This window comes from Egretta garzetta, unplaced genomic scaffold (assembly GCF_000687185.1).
Source record: "Egretta garzetta isolate BGI_Z169 unplaced genomic scaffold, ASM68718v1 scaffold279, whole genome shotgun sequence".
In the NCBI taxonomy this organism is placed as follows: domain Eukaryota; kingdom Metazoa; phylum Chordata; class Aves; order Pelecaniformes; family Ardeidae; genus Egretta; species Egretta garzetta.
In genome coordinates this window covers 810,823-821,872 of record NW_009260844.1, presented here as the reverse complement: position 1 = coordinate 821,872, position 11,050 = coordinate 810,823, and the positions used below count along the sequence as shown (strand labels likewise).

Sequence of the window (11,050 nt, the reverse complement as noted above, 5' to 3'; positions counted from 1 at the left end):
GCCCCCGGGAGAGGGGGGCAGCCTGCTTTGGGTACCCGAGAGCCCGGGGGGGCTGTGCGGGGTGTGCCTGAAATACCGCCTGTGGCTGAAGGCAGCCCCCTGCTAACAGCCGAGCCCCCTGAGGTGCGGTTTGCCGTTTCTGAACAACCCCCTCCCTTCCAGAGACCATGTTACTAAAAATCTTATTACAGAGGCCGTATGTTTGCGATTACGAAGGCTGCGGTAAAGGTTTCACGAGAGAGTTCCACCGCGCTCGGCACCTTCTCACGCACACGGGGGAAAAGCCGTTCGAGTAAGGCCAAATGGTTTTTACTTCTTAAAATGGATTACGCTTGTCCTTATGGAAACGAAGGGGAGTTAGAACTGCTGTGTGGGTGGCACAGCGCACGGTTTGGTATCCTGAGTGCTGCCGCAACCGTGTGAGACTTGGGGAATCTCCCTCGCCTCAAACCTCCCACATATGTGGCAGTGATCCATAATAGATGCTTAAAGGAATGGGCAGGTCTCTCCCTAGAATGCGGAATTAAAAGGAAGGAGCTAGGAATTCCTATGTGTTTTATTAAAAATCTCTTCTGATATGCTTTCCACAGCTTTTGATTGTAACTTAGCCTCGTGTCTTTAAAGCAAATTTTTATATTTGGGTTGTGAGTTTTGGTTATTCTTCACGTATTCCTCTTGTCCAATGATTTCTGTATCTGCCTAGGAAACAAATCACTGAGAGTGATAATAAAAACTGCAGTTTATTTGCAGGTGCACAGCTGATGGGTGCAATCAGAAATTTGGAACAAAATCAAACTTAAAGAAGCACATTGAGCGCAAGCATGAAAATAAGCAAAAGCAGTATGTGGTGAGTAATTGCCTTTGATACTGTAAAGTGGAAGCTAAACAAGCTCCTTTTTGTGTATCTAGTGAAATACTTCAACTTGTTATAATGCAGTACTTGGGATTTCAGCAAACACATATGGACTAGGCTGTCATTATTTGGCTTCTAATGGTAACTTAATTTCCTAAATAGTGCGACTTTGAAGGCTGTAACAAGTCTTTCAGGAAGCATCAACAACTTAAAGTTCATCAGTGTCACCACACCAATGAACCTCCCTTCAAGTAGGTGGATAATTTTAATAATGAACTTTGACAATTCCATTTAAACGCTGTAGGTGAAAAGAGGTGCCTTTTCTCAACCTTTTCATTGATGTGGCATTTGAAAAAAACTGGCATGAATTTGTCGTCATGGCAGCCAGTACATTTCTCCTACTAGTCCTTTGCTCAGTACTCTGTTTAGAGAAACAGTCTTGGTGCTCTGCAGCGTCAGCATTCCAGATATTTTCTTAGGGTTTATTATAGGTTCACAGGAAAAATAAACAAAAAACACCAGTTTTGAGTTCACACACTCTGAAATACAAGCATAAGAGCTTGCACAGTAATGAAAAATGCAGCTACCTCTGTTTTCCACTAAAAAGCAGTGGCTTGGCCAACACTGAAGTGAGTGGTAGCTTAAAAAAGGTGACAGGCTTGGACACTAATCTGAGAAGCTGTGCATTGCAACTCCGCTATTTACATGACGCATCAGTGCAGATCGGATGAAAGCAAAGTTTAGTCTTGTATTTCTTACAGGTGAAACACTTTACAGGATGTTCCGCTTAAGGGAAGTGCACTGGTATGGCTAGGTGATGGGCATGAAAATACAGTCAGTGCTCTGCTACTGCTCTGACTGCTAGATCTGTACAAGCCACTTAAACGCTCCACTTTCTGTCCCTCTTTTATGTTTGAAGAGCCTACTGTGTAGGGAGGATATGAGGCTTGATTCTTTAACTAGAGCTTAACCTGCCGTATACATGGAAATCATAACCATAGTTTTAACTCTCAAGAGGATCGGAGTCCTCTGTCAGAAACATATTATGGAATTTACTTTATAGGGGGTGGGGGGACACAGAACAGATCTCTAGGCAGGGGGAAACTTGGATTGTTTTGTCAGCCTTAACTGTTCTTGACTTAAAAAAAAATATAGGCGGATGCAGTGAAAGAAATTAAACCGTTGTACTTTATACTTAGATGTAATAATGAAGGATGTGGAAAGTTCTTTTCTACTCCAAGTCAACTAAAGCGGCATGAGAAGATACATGAAGGTAATAAAATTTTTCTTCAGTTATGTTTTATCAAAGGAAAAATGACTTCTTCCAGTACAGAGAGTATCCAGGGATGTACGACAGTTGTGAAAGTATTCTGGGCCTTGTGACCCAGACAAGGCAAACAGGAACACCAGTTTTGAATAGTCAAATGGGATACGTTGCAAGGCATTGCAGTATTCAGTTACAATGTGCTTCTGGCAGGCTGAACAGAGTTCAGGATTCCTTCTGTCATTTCTTCTCCTAATGTGCTTCCTTGTCAATAATGCATGGGCTAACGGTTAAGGCACTAGCATAGACCTCCAGAGGTTAGGATTAGTTGTCAGTTCTGCCACAGATTTCCTATGGAGTCTTGGCAAAACCATGTAGGGTTGCATTTTTCAAGTTATTAATATACCTCTGTGAAAGGTATTTAAGTGGAATTGTCAGGAAACAGCCCTGTATGTTTGAGCTAATCCTGCTACACTTCTATCCATTCTTTCAGCACTGACAGGTAACCTGCTTTCCCGTGCTAGAAAAAAAAAAAACAACCAAACCCAAGGAAGAGTATCCAAAATTTGTGATTTGTCATGTGTTCCTTTCTTAAGACAGGGACTTGTTCGTAGTTGTTTGACCTTCCCAGTCCTGAGTTTTAAATAGCGTTGACTTTCTGTGGTTCATTTAAAAACCATTCTGTCTGCTTGATAGATGATAGTCTCTTTAGACTCAGGAATATTACTGTATGGTCAAGATCTTATGTTTTTAATGTGTAGCACAAATATTTACATAGAAATAATATATACTATTACAGTTATTTTCATCTGTTTGAGTGAAAGTGTGTGGCTGCTGAGGAAGTAGTTTTACTGAAACAAGGAGAGTTTCATAAAATCATTTAGGTTGGAAAGGACCTCTGGAGGCCATCTAGTCCAACTCCCTGCTCAAGGCAGGGTCAGTTAGGCCAGGTTGCTGAGGGCTGCGTCCAGTCAAGTTTTGCGTGTTTCCTGGGGCAGGGATTTCGCAGCCTCTCCAGACAACTTGTGTCAGTGATACAAGCTTTCTTCCTTAAATCTGTTAGGATTTTCTCATGTTCTAATTTGCATTTGTTGTCCCTTGTCCCATCACCATGCAGTATGGGAGGAGAGGGGGAATACCGGCCTTTAATTTTCAAATGCTGAAAACAGAGCTCCCCCTTGTAAAACTGGACTGTGTTTGCCAGAACGTTTGTGACTGTAAACGTTTGCCCTGTCTAACAGGCTATGTATGCAAGAAAGAAAACTGCTCATATACCGGAAAAACTTGGACAGAGCTTCTGAAACATAATAAAGAAAGTCATACAGGTAATCTCCAAATGCTTTACTAAATAGAACTTAACTTGTGATATGAATAGGAAACAAACTGCTGATTTGAAGAGGAGTCCTTGCTGAATGCATTTCATCAACTTGTCATTGTGCCCAGACAAACTTGTTTACTAACACTTTATTGGTAAAATGGTGTCACTCTGGCTAGACCTTTAACTCATGAAAATGCTACTCAGTATACTAACTTTGCTTTGTGATCCAGGGAACAAGAAATTGTATAAGGTAGGATTTGGATGTGGACAATTCATACTGCGTTCTTCTCTTCCAGTCTCTGCGTTCCTTGCATTTCATGTAGGTTTTAGCATTGTTCTAGAGGACTGCTAGGGCTTGATTCTGAGCTCCTGTAAGAAGCTGTTAACTTATACTCTGCTTGTCTCTCTCCCACTCAGAGCCAATAGTTTGCAATGAGTGTTACAAAACTTTTAAACGGAAAGATTACCTCAAGCAGCATCAAAAAACACATGCTGTGGAGAGGGAAGTCTGCCGATGCCCAAGAGAAGGATGTGGGAGAACTTACACAACTGTATTTAACCTTCAAAGCCATATCCTTTCTTTTCATGAGGAGGAAAAACCATTCTGTTGTGATTATCCAGGCTGTGGAAGAGTGTTTGCAATGAAGGTACGTATTTTTATGCTGTCCTAATCTGAATCACATAATCTGAAATTATAAACCTAACTTTTTTTTTTCCCTGCTCTTTGTAACTGTAGCAGAGCCTAACAAGGCACACAGTTATACATGATCCTGAAAAGAAAAAGCTGAACTTGAAAGTAAGTTATACTCTTGAAAAAGTCTTCTAAACCATACCCTCTCACTTCAGAGGAGGGTAAGCGTTATGTATTTTAGAATGTGACTTCAAGCAGGAAAACAGGCCAGCTACCTACCTAATTTGGGAGATTCTTAATTTCTGAAGCTCCTTTAAATAATGCAGTACTGCCCTATTCAGTCCTTGCTCCATAGGTAACTTAAGTTGCTAATTCTGGATTTATTTCTGTCAGGCAAAGCGTTCTCGTCCTAAGAGGAGCTTAGCCTCTCGTCTGAGTGGCTACAATCCTCCTAAAACACAGCTACGAAAGGACATGGTGGTGACAGAAAGCAAGACAATGGATAAACCCATGGAAAATGAAATACCAACTGTTGAAATTCTGACTCTGCGGTAAAGGTTAATGGAGACAACTTTCTTCATGGAATGACCACTGTAAAGCTCAACAACAACTTTATTAAGTTTATAGGTTTGGGTTTTTTTAAATAAGAAATTATTGTTTACACCTCTTCATAAAGTCACTGATGCAACTCACTTGACTTCAGATCTTCATTTTCATCTTTCCTTACTGTACTGCTTTTCTGGTTTTCCATCTTCTGGTATGCTTTCAACTCTTTGTCAGACATGTGTCTCAGAATACAGCTACTCACTCCTTCTCTAGTAACTTTTGGCTTGGAAAGATAAGTGGCTTTCTCAGAGACAGTCTCCAAAATCTGATCAAAAAGCATGAACTGCAGAGAAGGAGAAAAACAGGGACTAAATGCGCAAACAGGTAGAAAAATATTTCAGGCTGTTCTGTAGCAAGACCATCTCCTGCTTGTGGTATTAGCTGAAACAAGCTAGATGCTACTCGTGGTTTGAGCAGTTCAGTTTGTCCTTTCCTAATCATTTGTTCTTTACTCATAAGCAGGTTTAGGAAAGTCAGAGAGATTAAGCCATTTCGTAACACTTAGGTTGAATTCCCGATGCATCCTGTTTTGCTGTTTAAAGGTGTCCGTGAAGATGATTACAACTGCATCTGACTCCTCCCCACCCTCCTCTTCCACTAGATTCAGGCATATTACTAAGGGTCTCTCCTCTTAAGGGGCAGTATTGTTCTAAGGTTAGCAGGAAGTGGTAGTATTGAACTGAGCGATACAGTGCATTTGTATAACAAGTTGAACTCAAACTCATAATTAAACTTTTAAATTTAAGGACAACCTAAATCTGGACTGTGCCATGAAATGTTCTGCTCCCTCCCATATCCAGTTTTTCCTCCTGCTACCCTTCCCCTGTGAATTTAACTTCCTAGAAAAAGTTTTATTCCTTTTGGATGAAGTGATACCACATTTTTTGCCAACAATGAGAGACTCATCAAGGAAACCTAATTCACTACACATATTAAAAGGAAAAAAAAATATCGTACATGGAATCTCTATTTTTAAAAAAGCCACTTGTGCAAATGACAATGAAGACAAGTCTCAAGGCCCTACAATTACACTAGCAAGTTGCCACCAGCTCCCCAACATCTTTACAGATGTTTACTTTGCCAGTCTTGGAACATCATTCCAGTAGTTTTCCACTGCTGTGGGGAAAACTAACCTTGGCCACAGTTGCGCAAATGGATCTTCAGATTAGGTTATTGAAATAATCCAGCTAAAATACAGCAGAATGTTTTTTAAACCTTACTGTTAGACTTTTCAGTGAGTGAGCTGGCTTAAGGCATAGACAGGAAAATTTCACCAGCCCCGTTAATAAGGTGTTGCTGCAAAGGAGTAGGAACTGCTTAGACCCTGCTGTCAAAGCCAATATTGTAACTGCATTCTTAAGAATGCATGGTATTTGAATTGTCTCTGTGGGACTACTTTTCTAGAATTGCTGTGTTTGAACAGATACAGCTTAAGATGCGCCAACCATTGCTTTAATAGGACCTAGACCTTTGCTTATTTTATCAGTGCATGATGTATTTAAAAAAAAAAAATAGTAGTACTGAATAGGGGAAGTAGTTAATACAAGTACACCTATTTCATGAAATTGATTGGTCTGGTTTTCAGGAGTGCACTTACCATGTCTGTATTGCTATCTTTTGCTTGCCGGATGGTAACTTTAACGTGGTATTTCTTTTCAATCCACTGTGCTATCTGTTTCATCTTGGTCTCTAAGTCGTTCTTGGCAATAGCTGACGAAAAGGATAACTCCTTCTGAACCATCCCTGTTTAAAACAGAACTAAAATCATATTGGCTTAACATCTGACAAACCTGTATTAGTTGCCATCTTTCAACAGTCTATGATGCTTTGTCCGCTTAAGTCCCTTCCCCTGCGCTCCTTTCTCATAGACAGAGCACCCCAATCTCACTGTCTCAGCATGCACCACTCTCGCCTTAGAAGGTGGCTACTTGGTGTCTCACACTCGCTGCCGTAATTGGGAGACCGAGTGCATGTTTAAGAGACATGGGGAAGTTTCTTCAGGGTCAGAAGGCTTAAAGTACTAAAGACTTGGTGTGCAAATTCCTTCATTCTACACATAGTGTAGCTGAATGTAAGAGTTTTGAAGTTAGATATCTCTTCATCTCAAGCCCATTTTCTTGAATGGGGAAGTGCAATACCCAGCTGGAAGTATGATGCCTTGTAATATATTTGAACAATCTGTGGTCTCTTAAAGATTCTCTAAAGTAGTTACCATTTGAATAATCCTTGTGTGGTTTCTTGAACAGAAAAACTCACTACCACAGTAGTGTTCTCCTCTAAAATCAGAACTCTACCCAAAGCACAGATACCTTCATTACCTTGAGGATAAGAAAAGAGGCTACAAGGTCAGATGCCTTTTCCAAAACCTCTTTGCCAAACTCAGTTCGTTAAACTGCTGGAGCAGGCTGACTGAAGGGAAAACACTGAAAAATGTTCAGTATTGAAAAAGTTGTTCTCTTACTCTGTACAAGAAAGGGCTCCAGACTTTGTCTTCCTAGCAGCACGCTAGAAATGACTACTGGAGGCAAAACTGTATTGGTGTTTCTGGTGCTCTGTTTGTAAAAACTGCATGTCACTTCATGCCTTAGTAAAAGAAGAGAAATTCAGTGAGTCTTATGGAACCAGCATCTAGTTATAGTCACTTAAATAAAAATAGATTTTAAAAGAACAGCTAGCAGATGCCAAAACAGTAAATCCTGAGAAGGCAATAGAAGGCTTCTCTGTGGAAGACTAAACTAATCCAAAATTTTATCTTCACCACTGCAACTCCTTAACAGCATGAACTGCAGTGACATTGCTTTGAATTTACACAAACGCCAAGTAAGAGGATTTCATCTGCTGAAACCATGTTTAATGCAATGTTTTTCAAAGCGCTCGGTGTTGTAGTGTCAACAATGTACGTACCTGGTTTTGGACTTGCTTTTTTCTTCTCTGCACGTTTAAGCTGTTCTTCATGAATCTGTTGCCCAGTCATTAGTCTGTATACAGGAGGTTCTGCGTTCTCACGAAGGAGAACTAGTTTCAGGTCATGTTGATCCATAAGTCTGAGTGCCTCTGCTCGGTGCATGTTTCCTAAGCTCTCTCCATCCTGGTTGATTACATGCAAAATCCGATAGGGAATTCTCCGCCCAACGCTTCCAAATGCTGCTTGCTTTTTTGGTTCTGTGTGAGGTTTTTCAGCTGTACAAAGTGGCTGAGTAAGTACGAACACAGCTGACTTTCTAGGGTCAGGCACCCCCATCCAGAATGGAGAGAAGACCCGCTTTTGTGGTGGTTGTGTCAGAAGAGTACCAAAGAATCTTCTTCCGTATCTATTCTCATTTCTGGTTGCTTGACATAAAAGTTTCACCATGCAAAAGGTAGTCATTCTGAGGGAAGCAGGGAAGAAGAAAAAACAAGTTACCCCCGTCACTCAGATTCTTCTAGTTGTATCAGAAAGACTTGACTCCAGGTCAGTAAACCCTAGTCCTTAAAACTACTCTTTCAAAAAGATGCATGATGTTACTCCACAGAATGAACAGTGATTTTACAGTAACAGAGGGCTTTAACCCAGAGAGAAAATCTGACAAAGGAACAAAATTTATGAAGAGTTGATGTTATCTTCAGTATTTTAAAAGCTGAGCCTAAGCTCCTTTAAAGAATCAAAACCTTCTAGTTCATTTCTCCTCTTACAGCTTTTCTGTGTATCAAGAGATTAGCCAGTGGTTAAGAGGGAGGATTTGTTGTCAAATGAAAAGGCATGTCGCACTTAGTATTTTCAGCCCAGACGCCTTTCACAAAGTATCTAACACTCAGACTTTCTTCCTGGTTCTGATGCTCTTCCTTGGAAGGCGTTTCGTTTAAGCCACATTAACTCAGCACCACCCTAATCGCGTAGTGAATGAAGTAGTGATTTGTGCAACGTCTGTCAGCAGCCATCCCAGCATCTACAGCCTGACTCTTCTATGTTTTGCAAGGCTTCGGAATTTAAAAGCCTTCACCGTACAGAGTAAGGCTGCCACCTTCTCCGTGGCATGAAGACATGACAAAGTGACCATTACTGCACTTGAAAATACGGTTTATCCCAAGGTGGAAAACCTTTCCATAGCTAGCATGCAGCTGGCTTCTCGCAGTACTAGCCCCAAACTGTGTTTTTTTCTCAGTTTTCCAAATGCCATTTTCATAGAATCATAGAGTCGTTTAGGTTGGAAAAGACCTTTCAGATCAAGTCCCACTGTTAACCTAACCCTGCCATCCCACCACTAAACCCTGTCCCTAAGCACCTCGTCTGCCCATCTTTTAAATACCTCCAGGGATGGGGACTCCACCACTTCCCTGGGCAGCCCGTTCCAATGCTTGACAACCCTTTCGGTGAAGAAATTTTTCCTAATGTCTAATTTTGTGGAAGTAATCCAGCTAGTTACTTGGTCTTACATGGATTAACCGCTAATATAATTTCAGTAACCTTAAAAACAAAACAAAAAAAAATAAATAAAAAAAAGCATCTTCACTGTCTTTTAAGCTCAATTTCTGCAGATTCAGCCATGCTTCAAAGTCAAAACAGTGCCTTAATTTTAAACCTATTTTATCATTTAAAAGTACTGATTGACTTTCCCGTTTTTTCCCCAGACGTTAAATTTAGGGTGGCACATTCCTATTTACAGTGAGCTGATTATTTTCCAGTTACCAGAACTATTTAGATTTCTTACATACAGAAAGTATGCACCTAAGTAGCATTAACTGTTTGGAAAGTGCAATTTACCTTAGACATTTCACCCCAACCATTAATAAAAACACCAATAATTATATTTTTCTTCTTCTTGAATGGTGAAGAAAGAGAAAAATAGAGACACAGGTAAGACGTGGCTCCAATACACGGACTGGAGAATAAGCCACATGTGCATATGCCCAAGATCCCCATTTGCAAACTAAAATTTCAATGAATTCTTACATCTATGCTGGCATGGTACCCACGAAGCTACAGCCTTTCAAAACAAGCCTCAAAATACACCAGTGCTTGGAATTCAAAGCCTAGCAAAACTGACCCGTGAGACATTCCTTCCATTATCATTTTGTCCCCCGTTCTTCCCTTCCGTGGATTCCCCCCTGACCATTTTGGCACACCTGACCGTTACTTGCATTTTGTTCGAAACTTCAGGAATCGGCCATTGTTTTAACAGCTGCAAAAACTTTATTTATAATAAAGAGCAAGCCGCGGAGCATTATCTGTGGGTTTGGTGTTCCGCGTTCAAAAGGCAGCGAGCACAGGAAAAGCCAATGATACAGGAAGCCAAAACGGGGTCATACCAGCGGAGCTGGCAAGAGCGCGTCTTCTTTTACCTAGGAAGGAACGTGACTCCACTCTATAAATATATACGTGCATGCATACGCGTATCCCCGACACTGGGTAAACACGTATCCATGTGCACGCGCATTCATGGAGAAGGCACGAACAATCAGCAGGGGTAAGGAACTATTTATAATGCTATTTAAGCAGTCTTGGCCTGGGAACAAGCAAAATGACCTGCTTGTGAGTAAACTGAAAAAGGGGAAATTTCGAAGCCTAGGACAGGGTTCAAAGTTCAGCAGCAGGGACCACGCGGATATAAACTGCGGGAAGAGGTACCGGATCAGCTCGTAAACAGGGCGGTCCGACTGGGCTGCGTGCTGAGGCGGGACCCTGAACTCAGCTGGCCACCGCGCACTGAAGAGAAATACCACGATATTCACAGCGGAGTCTAAAAACAGCGGGGAGAGCTCCCGTCCCCTCCCGGGCCCTGCCTCTGCCAAGGCCAGAGCAGAACCACAGCCCCTGGAAAACACGGCTTTTTCTGGGCGGGGGTGACGGCCCTACGACCCAGCACCCACTGCCAACGCCTCAGTATCCGCGCGTGCCATGGGTGTCGCCGCGCTACAGCCGCGAAGCCCTTTATTTTTGAAATGGCTTCATAAGCGTGCTGCAGATCGTGCGCCGCCGACCCAGCGACTGTAATCTGGGTATCACTGGCGCGTTATAAAATACCGTAATCACATTTATCTTGCGTTCCGAGGAGCCCGGCTTGCCTCCGTCCATCACCGCCTTCTAAAACTAAGCCGTGGTCTCACAGCAACGGAGTAATATTTGGTTTCAAAGAAGCGTTACGTCTTGCTCTGCTAAACGCGTGGCTTCGCCTTTCTTTATCCTCCTCCATCCCTCGTTGCCGTTCGGAGCTCGTAAGCCGCGCCGCAACCGCCCGGGAAGGAGAAGCAGCCTTTTCGTGGGAGGATTTTTCTCCACGGCACACGGGCGTACCCCGCGGCGTGCGTTTCCACCCGTTGCGCAGCCCACGTACCAGCGAGGCCAGCCGACTCGGCTGGGGGGCCCGGGGGGCAGGGGGGGGGGGCCCCCGCCGGGCCCCG

The 11,050-nt window shown here is 42.4% G+C and overlaps 2 protein-coding genes across 5 annotated transcripts; one reads left to right on the top strand and one right to left on the bottom strand.

Moving 5' to 3' along the window:
• Positions 1–9: 9 nt before the first annotated feature.
• On the top strand, positions 10–4,724 carry GTF3A (general transcription factor IIIA). 2 transcript variants are annotated; one of them, XM_035902555.1, is made up of 8 exons: positions 10–292; positions 751–847; positions 1,016–1,104; positions 2,053–2,126; positions 3,359–3,442; positions 3,853–4,082; positions 4,172–4,231; positions 4,460–4,724. In XM_035902555.1, the coding sequence occupies exons 1-8, from the start codon at positions 168–170 to the stop codon at positions 4,619–4,621; spliced, it is 921 nt and encodes a 306-aa protein (XP_035758448.1). In that variant the 5' UTR covers positions 10–167; the 3' UTR covers positions 4,622–4,724. The 2 variants fall into 2 exon arrangements, with proteins under 2 accessions (XP_035758448.1, XP_035758449.1); XM_035902556.1 differs by lacking the exon at positions 4,172–4,231.
• Positions 4,723–11,044, bottom strand: MTIF3 (mitochondrial translational initiation factor 3). 3 transcript variants are annotated; one of them, XM_009647130.2, is made up of 4 exons: positions 10,674–11,044; positions 7,577–8,040; positions 6,270–6,415; positions 4,723–4,955 (listed from the first exon to the last, which is right to left on the bottom strand). In XM_009647130.2, the coding sequence occupies exons 2-4, from the start codon at positions 8,037–8,039 to the stop codon at positions 4,743–4,745; spliced, it is 822 nt and encodes a 273-aa protein (XP_009645425.1). In that variant the 5' UTR covers position 8,040; positions 10,674–11,044; the 3' UTR covers positions 4,723–4,742. The 3 variants fall into 3 exon arrangements, with proteins under 3 accessions (XP_009645425.1, XP_035758450.1, XP_035758451.1); XM_035902557.1 differs by having other exon boundaries at positions 10,683–11,044; XM_035902558.1 differs by lacking the exon at positions 10,674–11,044 and adding an exon at positions 8,959–8,989.
• Positions 11,045–11,050: the final 6 nt, after the last annotated feature.

Excerpts from the sequence above, each read along its gene's own strand:
- GTF3A (XM_035902555.1), top strand. The coding sequence starts at position 168 with ATGTTACTAAAAATCTTATTACAGAGGCCGTATGTTTGCGATTACGAA. Across the intron at positions 293-750 it reads ACGGGGGAAAAGCCGTTCGA|GTGCACAGCTGATGGGTGCA; the intron begins GTAAGGCCAAAT and ends GTTTATTTGCAG. Across the intron at positions 1,105-2,052 it reads ACCAATGAACCTCCCTTCAA|ATGTAATAATGAAGGATGTG; the intron begins GTAGGTGGATAA and ends CTTTATACTTAG.
- MTIF3 (XM_009647130.2), bottom strand. The coding sequence starts at position 8,039 with ATGACTACCTTTTGCATGGTGAAACTTTTATGTCAAGCAACCAGAAAT. Across the intron at positions 6,416-7,576 it reads AAAAGCAAGTCCAAAACCAG|GGATGGTTCAGAAGGAGTTA; the intron begins GTACGTACATTG and ends TGTTTTAAACAG. Across the intron at positions 4,956-6,269 it reads AAGATAGCAATACAGACATG|TTCATGCTTTTTGATCAGAT; the intron begins GTAAGTGCACTC and ends CCTTCTCTGCAG.